Raw genomic sequence first — 15156 nt, 5'->3', positions numbered from 1 at the left:
AGCAGCTCTCACAATTATACTTCTCAGAGAGGCAGCAAAATTAAACAATTGGAAGTGAAAGACAGAGGACATAATTTAAATGCAGCATAATGGAATTCCATGAAAGGTGGATACATAATATCTGTTGTTTCAATATAAGTCAAATCAAATCAAAAATCAAATCACTTTTATTGTCACACAACCATATGCACAAGTGCAACAGTGGGTGAAAGTCTTGGGTGCAGTTCCGAGCAACATAGCATTCATGACAGTGATGAGACATACACCAATTTACAACATCAGATTTACACAACACAATAATAATATACAATGTACAGTATACAGTACACACAATATAGAATACACATACACATAATATAGAATACACATACAATAAAAATAGTATATAAAGTATATATAAAATATACAGTAGGTTGTATTGTACTGTATCGACATTCAGGCTGTCGGTTGATAGTCAGTTGCCAGTGTGTTGTTGAGAGAGAATATAATTTATGACTGTCCGGTGTGAGATAATAAGATTAATAAAGTGCAGTGCTAATGTATATTGATTGTGAGAGATCAAGAGTTCAGAAGTCTGATTGCTTGGGGGAAGAAGCTGTCATGGAGTCAGCTGGTATGGGTCCTGATGCTGCGATACCGCCTGCCTGATGGTAGCAGTGAAAGCAGCCCATGGCTCGGGTGGCTGGAGTCTCTGATGAATTTCCTCCGAGCTTTTTACACACCGCCTGGTATATATGTCATGTACGGAGGGAAGCTCACCTCCGATGATGTGTCTGGCAGTTCACACCACCCTTTTCAGGGCTTTGCGGTTGTGGGCGGTGCTATTGCCGTACCAGGCAGTGATGCAGCCAGTCAGGATGCTCTCTACAGTGCTGGTGTAGAACCGTGTGGATGTGGTGGTTCATTCCAAACTTCCTCAGCCCTCTCAGGAAGTAGAGGCGCTGATGAGCCTTCTTCACAATGGCCTCAGTGTGGATGGACCATGTCAGTTCCTCAGTGATGTGGACACTGAGGAACTTGAAGCTGCTGACTCTCTCCACCAGTGCTCCATTGATGGTGATGGGGCTGTGTTCTCTTTTTCTTCTCCTGAAGTCCACCACAAGCTCCTTTGTCTTACTGACATTGAGGGAGAGGTTGTGCTCCTGACACCAGCGTGTCAGAGTGTGCACCTCCTCTCTGTAGGCTGTTTCATCATTGTCAGTGATCAGACCTACCACCGTCGTATCATCAGCAAACTTAATGATGGCATTGGAGCTGTGTGTTGCCACACAGTCATGTGTGTACAAGGAATACAAGAGTGGGCTGAGAACACTGCTCTGAGGGGCTCCAGTGTTGAGGGTCAGTGATGAGGAGATGTTGCTGACCATTCACTTTTGAATGCAATAGTGATCGTATCGCTTGTTTCATAGAATGTTGTGGGAGGAGGTTGCTTTGCTGTTTTAGATTTTGGATTATGTGGCTTGGCTCTGATGTTGAGGAGTGTTACATACATTAGGTCTGCATAGACTAACAGACTTGGAATTACATGTTAAGCTCCATGTAAACTGTAATAAGACACTCTGTGTATCCAAAATAATTAAAACCCCAAGCTCTTAGAGGATAGCCTTAATATGCATTTGGAATTGATGTGCAAATCCATTCAAGATGTATAATATTAGCTTCCGTAGCCGTATCTCTGCTGCGCATAACAGTGTGGAGATGTATATCAGCTCTTGAGAGACTGACACATCTAATTACTCTTTTACAGAGCAGATCAGAGTCATAACTCATCTGAGCTTCATAAAAGAACCAGTGAATTTAATGTTCTCCTGAGACAAACCATGGAGCTTTAAAAGGGAACTGCACCATGAAGCCACTGGGACTCCTCCAGCATCATTACAACACCTTCACCCCCCCCCCCCAATTGAAATGGAAGACAGAATAACATAGAGGTTTGTAACAGGGGTAAGTAAATAATTCGGGTGAACTTTCCCTTTAATTGTGATGTCAACCCACCCCCACATTATGTATGATGAAGACATCATGTCATTGTTAAGAGATCACATCATGATCACATCATGATTTGTTAAGTGCTGGTGAGACCCTGCCTCATTTTGGATTGCTTCTGTAGTCTTTTATATGTTAGTAGTGACTGACAATTTCCTGTTACACCCAAAGCCAAATATACTGCTTTGTTTATGACCTTCCTCCTTTAAAAAAAGCAAGCCTACACATAGACATGGGTCACTCCCAAAGGTGGGTTTGGTATTTTTGCACTGGTTTTGGCCGCCTTGGCTGATGACCACCACTTTGGCAAAATATATTATATACTTACTATTCCAAGTCAGTGTTGAGTATTGGCCTCCATTAGAGTGTCAGAAAAGTGATCTAGTGTTTATTCTGATGGTGTGGGTAGATAATCAAACTTATCCATCCTTAATTAATGGTGTCATGTGTGTAACAGCTGAAAACTGCTCATTAAACATTTATCTTTAATCAAGACTACCATAACATAAACTACAGCGCAACACTCTTTGGATCTTAACTTCAACATGGCTGTTTAGCCACTTAAATTAAATACAGGCTATAGTAAAGTACTCCTTTTTTGCCACAAAAGTTCAGTCATCCAAGCTTTGGCACATCTGAATATATTATTGACATGATTTGTTTTCAGTTAAATGGTTTGACTGGATTTTTAGCTTTGAAGAAAAAAAAGAAAAAGAAAAGGTGAATATATTACATTAGGCTTTTCTGAGATTCCAGCTGCCAATTTTAAAGCATGGATTTTTGATGACAATGAGTTGTTTTAAAATGCTTTTCATGCATTTTTAATTATAAGTTTGATGGTGTTTAAGGACAAGTTAACCCAAAAACAAATATTCTGTCATCATTTACACTGATATCATTCTTATGGAGCCCCTTAGAGGATAGGGCGGGAATTTTTTTTTTCCGAAATAGTTTCGCATGCCCTCATAATAGTTTGCGTTCCCTCGCAATAAGTTTTGCGTGCCCTTGCAATAAATTTACCATGGGTTTACTACAGTAACCAACCATATTTTAACCATGATATTAGTAATGAATCCATAGTGATAATGCAGGAAACTAAAACTATGGTAATAAAAATCATAATTTTGTGTGTATCATGGTTTTACTATACAAATACCATAGTTTAACTATGGTTTTACTAATTTTGTGGTAACACTTTAAAATAAGGTTACATTTGTAAACATTAGTAAACAACATTAGTTAACATGAACTAACAATGAATAATACTTTTACAGCATTTATTAATCTTGGCTGATGTACATTTCAACATATGATTTTTAAAACCAAAAGTTGTAGGCCTATATGTTAACATTAGTTAATGCACTGAACTAACATAAACTAACAATTAAAATTAAAATTTTTTATTAATTAACATTAACAAAGATGAATAAATACTGGAAAAAAATATTTAGTTTAATGTTAGTTAATGATACATAATGCATTTACTAATGTTAACAAATGTAACCTTACCATAGAGTGCTACCAGTATAGTAGACTTACTGTAGTAACCATAGTTTTGGGCAGAAAACATGTTTTTTCTGAAGCAGTATTGTATGATTGTTGTATTGTATGATTGTTGTATGATTTCTGTAGGCTAACCAGCTTTTTAATTATTTTATTTATTTATTTTTTGATGGAAACCATGGTTTAAACATAGTAATATTGTAGTAACTATGAAAAGTGAGTTAAGTAACAATGTTTTTTTTGGCGGAAAACATGGTTTTAATACAGTATACTCTATCCATATAGTAACTATGGCTTTTTCTACAAATTAATAATGGTAGATTTACTACAAATACCATGGTATTTGTTGTAAAATCAAAATAACAACAAAATTATGTTTTTATTACCATAGCTTTCCCCCCCTGTATTAGTACTATGGTTTTACTATGAATATCAAGGTTAAAATATGGTTATTTTAGTAAAACCATGGTAAATTAATTGCGAGGGAGCACAAAACGTATTGTCGCCTTGTCTTCTCAGGGGCTCCATACGTTCCAAACCCATATGACACAAAAGCAGATGTATTATTTGGAATACCATGCATGAGTTGCTTGGACTACTTTTATGATACTTTTGTGTCATTTTCCTAAGCTTTAAAGTGAGGCACTATCCAATGCTATTGTACTGAAAAGACAGAAGGCTATTCATTAAAATATCTTTTGTGTTCTGCATAAGAAAGCTTAAAAAGAAAAATCCTGGTTTAGGAAATTCCATCCAAGATGTATTTGCTGACTCTGGAGGCAGAAACTTCTGTTTGCTTATTTCACTAAGTCACTAAGAAAGAATATTTGTTTGCAGGTCTATTGTTTGTAATTTAAGAGGCTGAACAAGAGTGGACCAAATTCACAGCAGTGCCATCTTTAATTTTAGATGGTAATGACAACAAGGCTGTGAGGGATAGATGTACAGTCTCTTCAATAGGTTGTACAGTCGTTTAAAGTGGATCATTCTGCTGATGTAACACTGAAAAAAACATCTTTTCAAGAAATTTCAGTAGACAAAACACTCCAGAAAACACACGTTATTATGAGTTATTATTAATTAGATGTGATCTAGAAGATTTATACAGCTTTATACAGAAAATGCCATTAAAGAGACTGTAAGTCTTTCCCTCACATCCTTGTTTTCATTCCAGTAAAAAATAAAGATGGAGCTACTGTGAATAAGGTCCATGATAAGCTTAAAAAATTTGATATCTGAAAGTAATGTTCACCATCAAATGACAATCTCTCTAAAATGAGCTCAGGATGGCGTATAAAAAAGCTTGGGTAAGTGTCTAGCTATCTTAATGAGAATAATTACTGTGTTTGATTAAATGACGGGTGTGTGCAGTGTGTGAGGAGAAATTGTATGGTGGGCAGACACAGGAAGAGGTTGGCTTGAAGGCTGGGCACTGATAAGAGCAATTGTTATGGCAGGAGCCTCACGCGTCCTCCCTCTTTATTTCCTGTTGCCTGCTTGTGCCCTTCAGCTTCACGGGTGTGGAAAATATGTCTAGTGTCTGGACGTTAGCCAAAGTTTCAGTTGAAGAATCAATCAAATCTCAATGACCCCGATCCCTGTTACAACGCTGCCACATTAGATGAAACTCAATTCAGGGATCTGCATACATAATCTACAGTATCACAACAAATAGAGACAACTGTCTCTGAAAAACAGATAGTTCACCCAAAAATCTAAATTTCATAGAACTATAAAGGAGATGTTATATGCTAGTCTCAGTCACCACTCACTTTCATTGCATCTTTTTTCCATACAATGAAAGTGAAAGAAGAAAGAAAGTCATGAGGGTGAGTAAATGATGACAGCATTTTTATTTTTTGGGTAAACTATGCCTTTAAAGCAATTTTTCACAATTTCAGCCCTGAGATTTAAGTGGTTTTCTCTTTCCATGTTGTTATAGTAGTTCATTGGCAGGAAGTTCAGCGGGAGGGGACAGGAAACAGATGAAAGGCAAATGTCTCCATGGATCCACATGGGGTTAATGTGAATCCCTATCTTATGATAGGCAGGGCCTATTGTTGATGATGCCACCCTGGGCGAGTCTATACAGGTTTATCATGGCTGGAAAAAAAGTTTACCATTTTAAGGCATCATCACCCACAAAGTCTGTTCGGATATGTTGCCCCTAACTTAATAGCTTTACCTTCACTAACCAATCAAGTCTCAAGAACAACTATGGCTCACAATTTGGCCTGCAGTCTATCATTGGAGATACATGTATTATCCAGAATGTTAGCCTCAGTCACCATTCAATTTCATTGTACAGTATAGACAAAACTGAGCCTGAAAATTCTGCCTAACATCTCCTTTTGTGTTTCAAAGAAGAAAGAAAGTTGTACAGGTTTGGAACAACATCTCTGTCAGCTGGTTACCAAAGTATTTTAGGACGAAACCATGTCCTGACTCTGATCTGATAATGCCAGCATCCACTGTTTAATTAGGAACACAATGCTCCACCACCACGCCATGCAAGTGCTAGTTCAGATTTCATCTGTCTTGCCTCACTTTCAATTTATGCCCTGTCTAATAATAGATGAGAGGACTGCAGGGTTGGACAATCCCATACATATTGATGAGACCGAAGAGGGCAGTGAAAAAGACAGGATCTGATCCATCTCCTTCCTGCAGGACATTCAAGTTTTGGGCAAGATTCATGTGTGTTCCCAATTCTGAAACCTTCTTTAATTTTGGGATACGTCATCTACAGTTTTGTGGGTCGGAGCTCTGCATGTACTTTACTTCACGAGATGGCTCAGAAAAACACTTGCATCTTCTCGCAACCTGGTTCTTGGATCATTGTGGCATATTTTGTCCATCTATTAATGGAATATAGGTTAGCCTGCTCAATGCAAATGGAGAAAAGTGGGTTAGGTGCCACCGAAGAGATGCTTGGCCTAAGATGTACCTCACGATTGACAAGGGAATGCAATGTAAAGTGGCACACTTACGGCCATATTTTGATAGATCTGCTGTACTGAGACACGTTGTTTAACGCAACTCTCTGGGGCAGTTTAGCAGTTGGCTTGTTTGTTGGAGCGCCAGCTCTGCAATGAAAGTGCTCCTATAACTAGTTCCTCCTCCCACAGGAAGCAATTACAGCCAGGTAAAAGACAGGTGGTCTGGATGCTCTCGGCCACATCACACACACAGATATCTTCCTTTTCATCATATCACACACTGTAAACCATAATGCTCAAAATAATTGTTTTGAGTAGGGAAAAATTCAACCATACAAATTCGTTCAAATAAATGAACATTGATGAGTATTTAGACCTTTTTTTCTTTTGAGTTCACAAAACTGACATCTTTTAAATAACTTAAAGTAAATTTAACTGAAACTGGGCAGGGATTTCTATTTCCCAGCATGCTTTGCATGGCACTCGACAGGGAGAGTAAATGTTAAAAGGAAGTGTTATATAATGTGACTTTGTGCAAGATGAAATTAAATGAGGAGACTTATTAGTATTTACTGATTTGCTGTGTTATTTAGAAGAGTTTCTGTTATGTTTGAGTTTTTGGGGTTACCATTACGGTGAATTGTGGAGCTTGAGCTTAGTTTTAGGACAAGTACCAACCAAAACCATTACACAATAAATTGCTTTACTCATTGAGCAATTGCTATGCTAATCAGAACAAAATGTTATCATTCTGCATGTTAGCAGTCACTGTACTAGCTAATTCTAACTAGTTCTAGTTAATTTTTCTCAACTTGAAATATTTAAGTTCAGCCAGTTATTTATATTTAAAGTTAAATGCCATCAGAATGTGAGATAGTTTACTCAATATTTCAGGTTAAGAGCAATTAAAGCCAGATATACACTGTAGGAGTTTTACCGTCCTTTAAGATTGTTACTTGTCAGACTGTACGATATGAATGCATTGATATCGCCACGGCACACTGTGCAATATTATGTCAGATTGTACAATGCACATCGTAGCCAACTGTAGTCCCAATTGTCCCGATCATTGAACGTGACTCACGTTACGGGAACGGTGCGGAATAGAAGCGAAACAGTGAGATTTACCTGCCCCGGAGGAGCATTTTTTTCCTGAAAGTCAGGGCATCAGCATTTCCGTTGCTACAATACCAATCCATCAGGAGCATAGGCTAACACATAAAAAGAAAGATGGATTTGATCAAATAGGCCTATAATAAGACAAACACAAAAAATGACAGCTATTGAGAATGAACGCGAGTGCGGGAGGTAGCCTACAGTAATAATTAGCTACCACAAGCAAATATTCATTGTGGAAATAAAAAGACTTGTGGCCCGAAAAATGACAAAATTCTCCGTTCACATTGGAGAAAACAAAAAAGGTGGGTTATAGTACGTCTTTCTCCTCTTTTAGATTAGTAACCTATAGGCCACGCAAAATTTCGAAAATTCATGATAATATATCATGCTTGCAAATTCCCTATGGATGATGAACAAACTTGACATAGATTTCTATAATTGTATCCAATTGTATCTGCTGATTTGGATTAAAATGTCCCATAATACTTACCAAAATATATATATTTTTTAAATAAAATTGGAGTGGTGTGAATCTTAATTCAAGAAGTTTACAGACGTTTAAAGTAAATTGATTAAAAGTAAAATAGTAATTAAAATAAAGTTGTAAAGAAAATGCATGAGAAATGTAAAGAAAAAACGTGTTAAGAAAATGCAGTCATATATTTATTTTCATTTTGTAAGCTCTGTATTTATTTAATTCAAAGAATAATGCTTTCATATTGCTCAAGTGTTACACTTTTCTCCAAGTATTTTCTGCTTATTTATTTATTAAAACTTTTATATAAAATGAAAAGAAGAAAAAACATTGAAAGAGCTTGAGTAGAGTGATAACTGGGCACAAATGTCGCTATGGTGGTGTAGACGCAGAGCAGGTTTCTTTCCAAGTGAATTGGGGTGTGAGAGAGGAGCGGACTTTCTCATCTGGCCGTCCTAATAGCAGTCACACTATACGGCTGCGATGCTAAATTTCTGACACTGCCAGAACTTCGTCGGAGGATAAAGATCATCGAAAAGGCTATTAATCGGCTGTCGGTGAACATGTCACACTGAACGTTGTAAGTTTGCCGATTTTGCCCTACGATGACAGAAATGCACCAGGGTTAACATGCATGTGTAGTACACAATTTAAATCTGAAAGTTCTGTTAACTTAAACTTAGGCAGTTTATTAACATAAACAATTTGATGTAACTGATTGCCTCAATTTGTTGAATTCTGCAAAAGTTCTGCAGTTGGCTCACTTGTTACTATGTTCAGGAAATATACATACTGTACTCTAAGGTTGCACATGTAATATTAAAATACTTTCAATAAAAGAAAGTTTCTTTTTTACAGAAGCGTTTCTGACATTTTGGTTATTTAAACTGCTATCAAACGAGCTAACTTGTGATGTTAGTCAGCAGCATATATATGTTTTTAGTGTTTTACCTGAAAACGACCACTAAAATTGCAGTGGAAAGTTGGAGACCGCTTCAGTTTCAGGAAAGATAGTGGTGTTGCGACAGTGTCATTAAGGTTAAAGCAATACACCCTTCTTGAGAGGATGATTTGAGTTGAGACAGCTAGCGGCAGAGCTAGGATGCCTCAGCTGTTAACGTGCTGTCTGAACCATTACCTGCTTTGTCAGTTATCACATTTAGAAGTATGTTTACTACTTTCTGAATTCAATCATTCATAAGTTCATTTCCCCAAAAAGTGTAAAAATCTAAATATTGCCCTGTTTGAATGACCATCCCTACATAGCAACATTTGCTCCACCAATGGAGTGAGGTTGGATTGGAACCAACAGCAGACTAGGGAGTATTTTTTTCACTATATATATATAATAAAAACAGGTAAAACTGGTCAGGATGGTCTTAACTGGTCAGCCTAGTCTTAGCTGGTCTCCCAGCCTGGCCAAGCTGGTGGTTAGTTGGTTTAGTTGAGAGGCTAGCTGGTCTCCCAGCCTGACCAGCTAAAAGGCCCTACACCCCTCTAAAACCAGCTAACTGACAAGCCTGACCAGGATGGGCGACCATCTAAGACCAACCAACTAGCTTAGGCAGGTATTCTATTTGGTGATGATAGTGGTGCAGAAATTATGCCCTTCCAAAATATTTTGATAACTTGATAAATTTTGTCTAAATTAATATTTGTTTTGAATAAGTTTTAATAGTAATAACCCTGCTGAAAATTCCAGCCAAAGATAGTAGCTGTGATTTGCAACATGGTAGCTGGTTTTTAGCTGGTCACTAGCTGATTGAACATTTACCACATTCTGAAAACTACAGTATTTTGACCACCTTAAGCTGAGCCAGCTGGTGGCTGGTTTGTTACTGGTTTAAGATGGTATACCAGCCAGAAACCATCTACTATGTTCCAAAACACAGCTACCAGCATAATCTGGATTTTCCATAAGGGGATGTGGTTTTTCTACTTTTCTTTTCAAGTTGGAATGCTGGAAAGTGGTAATATTTACTCAGGTTGAAGGTCTCTCCATTATATTTATCTTCTAAAAACTAGCTCATGTCCCAAGATACAATCTAAGTAAAATTATCACAGGTTTAGATAACATTAAGGCATGTATCCCAGACAGTTTTAATTACCTGTGTTCCTGAGATCCGTCGTGCTAGCTGATGTTGTCTGCTCACTGTGTCGCTCTTGTGTTAGATTAGCACTCCTCCCCATTCCCTTATCTCCTTCCTCCGATGCAAAGCCTGCTGAGAAAACAAAGCACACAAGGCTGAGAACATGGTACTGAATGTAAGAGGGCTGGAAGAGAGTTTTTATGACTGAAAGATGGGAGATGCAGAAATATTTCCTAACCTAGTTATGTCAAACGGATCACTGCAATGCACTGAACCTGAGCCAGGCTTTCGCGGCATTGGGGTTGGCATCTCATTTTGTAATGACGATGACTTTAACAGTGACTGTGTGTGCTACTGTCTCCATTATGACAGGGCTTCATTACACATTAGAAACAGAAACATTATCTTTGTGACCTAGCAGGATTGTATAAACTATTAAAACTTTTCTATGTGATAAAACTAAAAACACACACTTGGATGTGTGTGGCTGTGTAGTATTAACACACACACACCAACACACACACACACACACACACACACACACACACACACACACACACACACACACACTCACTACCATGACTGAAAAGAGCCCTGACACAATGAGGGCAAAGTGTTTAATATCTGCTCACTGGTCAGTAATTCCCACAGATCCCATTAAATTAAATTGTTGTTTTAAATCTACAGTACCACACAGCACACCTCCATGTTGGTCACAAGAGACTTTGAGATGGAATGTATTGTATACATTCCCAAATGTGTTGCTATGTAAATGTTTGGGTGTATTTGTGCATATGGATCCTTATGTAGGTTGCTGTAAATTTTACAGTAACTTACTGGCAGCTGGATGCCAGTATGTTACTGTAAAAGTGTTCACAGTATTATTACTGTATTTCCATTCGCGGTATTATTACTGTATTTCCATTTATAATATTATTACTGTATTTTCAGTTACAGTAATACTACTGTATCTTCATTTACATTACTAGTACTGTTTTTCAATTACAGTATTAGTACTGTTTTCAATTAGAGTTTAGCTTCATTTACTTTAAACAAAATTCATTTTCTACCTGTAAAAAACAATCCAATTGCAGTACAACCCTGTAAACCATGTTTTTTACCCAAAACAATCACAATTACTCATGAACATTTGTCCTTAAAATATACTTTTTAATTGTTGAACATTTACTTATTAAAAGTACAAATTACAAATGTGTTCATGTCTCTCTCTTTATCTTGTTCTTTTTATAAACTGGTTGGGAAGCTAACAACATAACTTTATCTTAACATTTATAACCATCACAAGAAACGTCCACCTCTTGTCCTAATAAAATAAAAATAGGCCTTACAAAAACAACAGGCATTACAAACATAAAATACAATAAAAAAATCAGTTTGTGTTGTGTTACATTTCAGTAATTTTGCCAATCAAAGTCGACACCAGGAGGGGATTCAGGCTCCAAATTTCTGGCTGATCTGTGACTTTGATTGGCATTTGGTGCCATCAGGGATTTTTCTCGGAATGAACCTGCAAGCACAAGAAAAAATACATTATTTCTCAAACCAGTGTTTCCCCAACTGTCATAACTTTGTGCTGTATGCACTTTGATGTTAATAAAAGCAATATATACTATGTACTACATCTGAATGCACCTAAAGGGAAGGTACATAATTAGTTGATAATCCATCACATTCAAATAATTGAAGATCCATCCATTACAACAAAATGTATTTTGGGTTACCTAATGCTGAAACACTCATTTGGACAAAATGTCAACATTTAAATTTTCCACTGGCCGCCTCTTCCTGGTACTGCACTTTGAATACATAGTAGCAGCCAAACAGGACAGCTAATGCTGATGAAAAATCCATTAGCTCTTGCGGCTGGATGATGAATCTGCCCTCTATAGTCAGCATCCATGTTTTTGCTTGAAGAACAGAGTCTCCTGTAACAGACACATCAGCTTTTCAGTGTTTGTCATGATTCACTGTTGTTTTGCCTTGTGTTTTGCCCCTATCATCTGTTTTCCCCAGACTACACTTCCTATAATTCCCTGCCCTCATCACTGCCAGCTGTTCCCTATTGTTCTCACCTGTGTTTCATTCACTTATTAACCCCTGTGTATATAATGCCTATATTTCTACCCAGTCGTTGTCAGTTGTTATGTGTTTTGCTCCTGTGTTATGTATGATTGTTTTAGTTCCATGTTCCTAGTCTTTCTGTGTTTCAATATTTACCCTGTTTTTGTACTTTGTCTATTTTTTCATTAAATTAAGCTGCATCTAGATCCTGCTCTCGTGACTTCCTCAAAACGTTACAGAACAACTGACTGAATGGATCTAGTGGCTATGTTCATCCAGCTGAGCTGGGAGGATTTACCCATAAGGGAATACTCCAATCGTTTCAGCACCATTGTCAGCTTCACTGGATTTGCTGAATCCCACCTTAAGTCAATTTACCGGATCAGACTAACAGCTCACTGGTGGAGGGAATTGCTGGAGACGGGAGACTACACATGGGAGGAATACATGAAATTGACACTAGAAACTCTGGCTTCAGAGGATCCTCCTCTCCCTACCCCGATCCCTGCTTCCAAGCCTTCCAAGCCTTCCACGCCTGAGTCTGCTCCACACCATGTCACAGCTATGCCTGAGTCTGCTCCACGCCATGTCACAGCCACGCCTGAGTCTGCTCAACGCCATGTCACAGCCACACCTGAGTCTGCTCCATGCTATGTCACAGCCAAGCCTTCCACGACTTTGGTGTGTAGGGCCATGAAGACCCTACCTCACAAATTGTCAGTGCCCAGCGTTGCCAACTGCGGCCATCCGGAGGAGGAGGAGAAAGGCTTCTGTTCCCAAGTCTGTTCCCATGTACTCGACCACGGAGGTCGTTTCCAAGTCTTCAAGTCCACGGCTTTGCCCCTCGAGCCTCCCACGGCTCTGCCTTCCACAGCTTTGCCCCTCGAGCCTGCCACGGCTCTGCCTTCTACGGCTTTGCCCCTCGAGCCTCTCACGGCTCCGCCTTCCACGGCTTCGCCCCTCAAGCCTCCTTCTGCTCCGCCTACACACCTGCCACGACCAACGAACCAGCGCCCACACCTGCCACGGACAACGAGCCAATGCCCACACCTGCCATGGGCAATAAGCTGGAAGCCTCGTCCGTCCCAGAGCCTGTGTTGCCAGCCTCGTCCGTCCCAGAGCCTGCGTTGCCAGCCTCGTCCTTCCCAGAGCCAGTGTTGCCAGCCTTGTCCATCCCAGAGCCAGAGTTGCCAACTGTGGCCATCCGGAGGAGGAGGAGGAGAAGAAAGGCTTCTGTTCCCAAGTCTCTTCCCGTGTACACGACCACGGAGGTCGTTTCCAAGTCTCCAAGTCCACGGCTTCATCCCTCGAGCCCCTCGCGGGTCCGCCTTCCATGGCTTCGCCCCTTGAGCCTCCTTCTACTTCTGCTTCAGAGGTTGTTCCCAAGTCTATTCACGTGTACATGACCACAGAGGTCATTTCCAAGTCTCTGCCCATGTTCACAACCACAGAGGTTGTTTCCAAGTCTCTGCCCATGCCCACGATCACAGAGGTCGTTCCCAAGTTTATTTCCATGTACATGACCACGGAGGTCATTTCCAAGTCTCTGCCCATGTTCATGACCACGGAGGTCGTTTCCGAGTCTCTGCCCATGCCCACGACCACAGAGATCGTTCCCGAGTCTCTTCCCATGTACACGACCACGGAGGTCGTTCCCGAGTCTCTGCCCATGCCCACAACCACAGAGGTCGTTCCCAAGTGTCTTCCCTTGTACACGACCACGGAGGTCGTTTCCAAGTCTCTGCCCATGTTCACGACCATGGAGGTCGTTCCTGAGTCTCTGCCTATGCCCACAACCACCGCATGATCACAGAGGTAGTTCCCAAGTCTCTTCCCATGTTTGCGACCACGGTAGTCGTTTCCCAGTCATCCAGCCTCCCACGGCTCTGCCTTCCACGACTTTGCCCCTCGAGCCTGCCACGGTTCTGCCTGTCAGGGCTTCGCCCCTCAAGCCTCTCATGGCTTTGCCTTCCACGGCACCACCCCTCGAGCCTCCTACGGCTCCGCCTTCCACGGGTCTGCCCCTCGAGCCTCCTATGGCCCCACCTTCCACAGCTCCGCCCCTCGAGCCTCCCACAGCTCCGCCTGCCACGGCTTCACCCCTCAAGCCTCCCACGGCTCCGCCTGCCACGGCTTCACCCCTCAAGCCTCCCACGGCTCCACCTACCATGGCTTCACCCATCGAGCCTACCATGCTCCGCCTGCCACAGCTTCAGCCCTGGACCCTCCCATGGCTCCGCCTATCACGGCTTCATCCCTTGAGCCTTCCAAGGCTCCGCCTACCACGGCTTCACCCCTCGAGCCTTCTACGGCTCCGCCTTCCACAGCTCCACCCTCAGAGTCTTCCACGGCTCCAGTTTCTAGTCTGTGGCTGCCTCCCAGGCCTCCTGACCCTATCTTGACCCTGTGGTCACCACCCAGGCCTCCTGACCCTGTTTCAGCCCTGTGGCTGCCAACTAGGCCTCCTGATCCAGTCCCTACCCTGAGGTGGTCTCCTGGGTCGCCTGGCCATATGCCTGATCTTCTCTGGTCTTCTGGGTCTCCTGGCCGTCCGCCTAATCTGCTCTGGTCTCCTTGGTCTCATGGCCGTCCGCCTGATCTGCCCTGGTTCCGCCTGATCTGCCCTGGTCTCCTGGCCATCCGCCTGATCTGCTCTGTTCTCCTGGGTCCCCTGGCCATCCGCCTGATCTGCTCTGGTCTCCTGGGTCCCCTGGCCGTTTGCCTGATCTGCTATGGTCTTCTGGGTCTCCTGGCCATCCGTCTGATCTGCTCTGGTCTCTTGGGTCTCCTGGCCATCCACCTGATCTGCTCTGGTCTCCTTGGTCTCATGGCCGTCCGCCTGATCTGCCCTGGTTCCGCCTGATCTGCCCTGGTCTCCTGGCCATCCGCCTGATCTGCTCTGTTCTCCTGGGTCCCCTGGCCATCCGCCTGATCTGCTCTGGTCTCCTGGGTCCCCTGGCCG

At 41.3% G+C, this 15156-nt stretch overlaps 1 protein-coding gene across 3 annotated transcripts in view; it reads right to left on the bottom strand.

Annotated features, from left to right (window-relative positions):
• Positions 1–15156, bottom strand: part of LOC127434835 (proline-rich transmembrane protein 4-like) — a 50870-nt gene that overhangs the window by 3010 nt on the left and 32704 nt on the right. The window contains exons 2-3 of one of the 3 annotated variants that reach the window (XM_051687846.1): positions 11522–12058; positions 10131–10244 (exon numbers count right to left, since the gene is read on the bottom strand). In XM_051687846.1, coding sequence (XP_051543806.1) covers positions 10131–10212 — 82 coding nt within the window. In that variant the 5' untranslated portion in view covers positions 10213–10244; positions 11522–12058. The remainder of the gene's footprint in view (positions 1–10130; positions 10245–11521; positions 12059–15156) is intronic. The other 2 variants (XM_051687844.1, XM_051687845.1) reach the window with 2 other exon arrangements.

This window comes from Myxocyprinus asiaticus, chromosome 45 (genome assembly GCF_019703515.2).
Source record: "Myxocyprinus asiaticus isolate MX2 ecotype Aquarium Trade chromosome 45, UBuf_Myxa_2, whole genome shotgun sequence".
Taxonomy (NCBI): Eukaryota; Metazoa; Chordata; class Actinopteri; order Cypriniformes; family Catostomidae; genus Myxocyprinus; species Myxocyprinus asiaticus.
The sequence above is the reverse complement of the archived record's forward strand: the minus strand, read 5'-3'. Positions and strand labels throughout refer to the sequence as shown.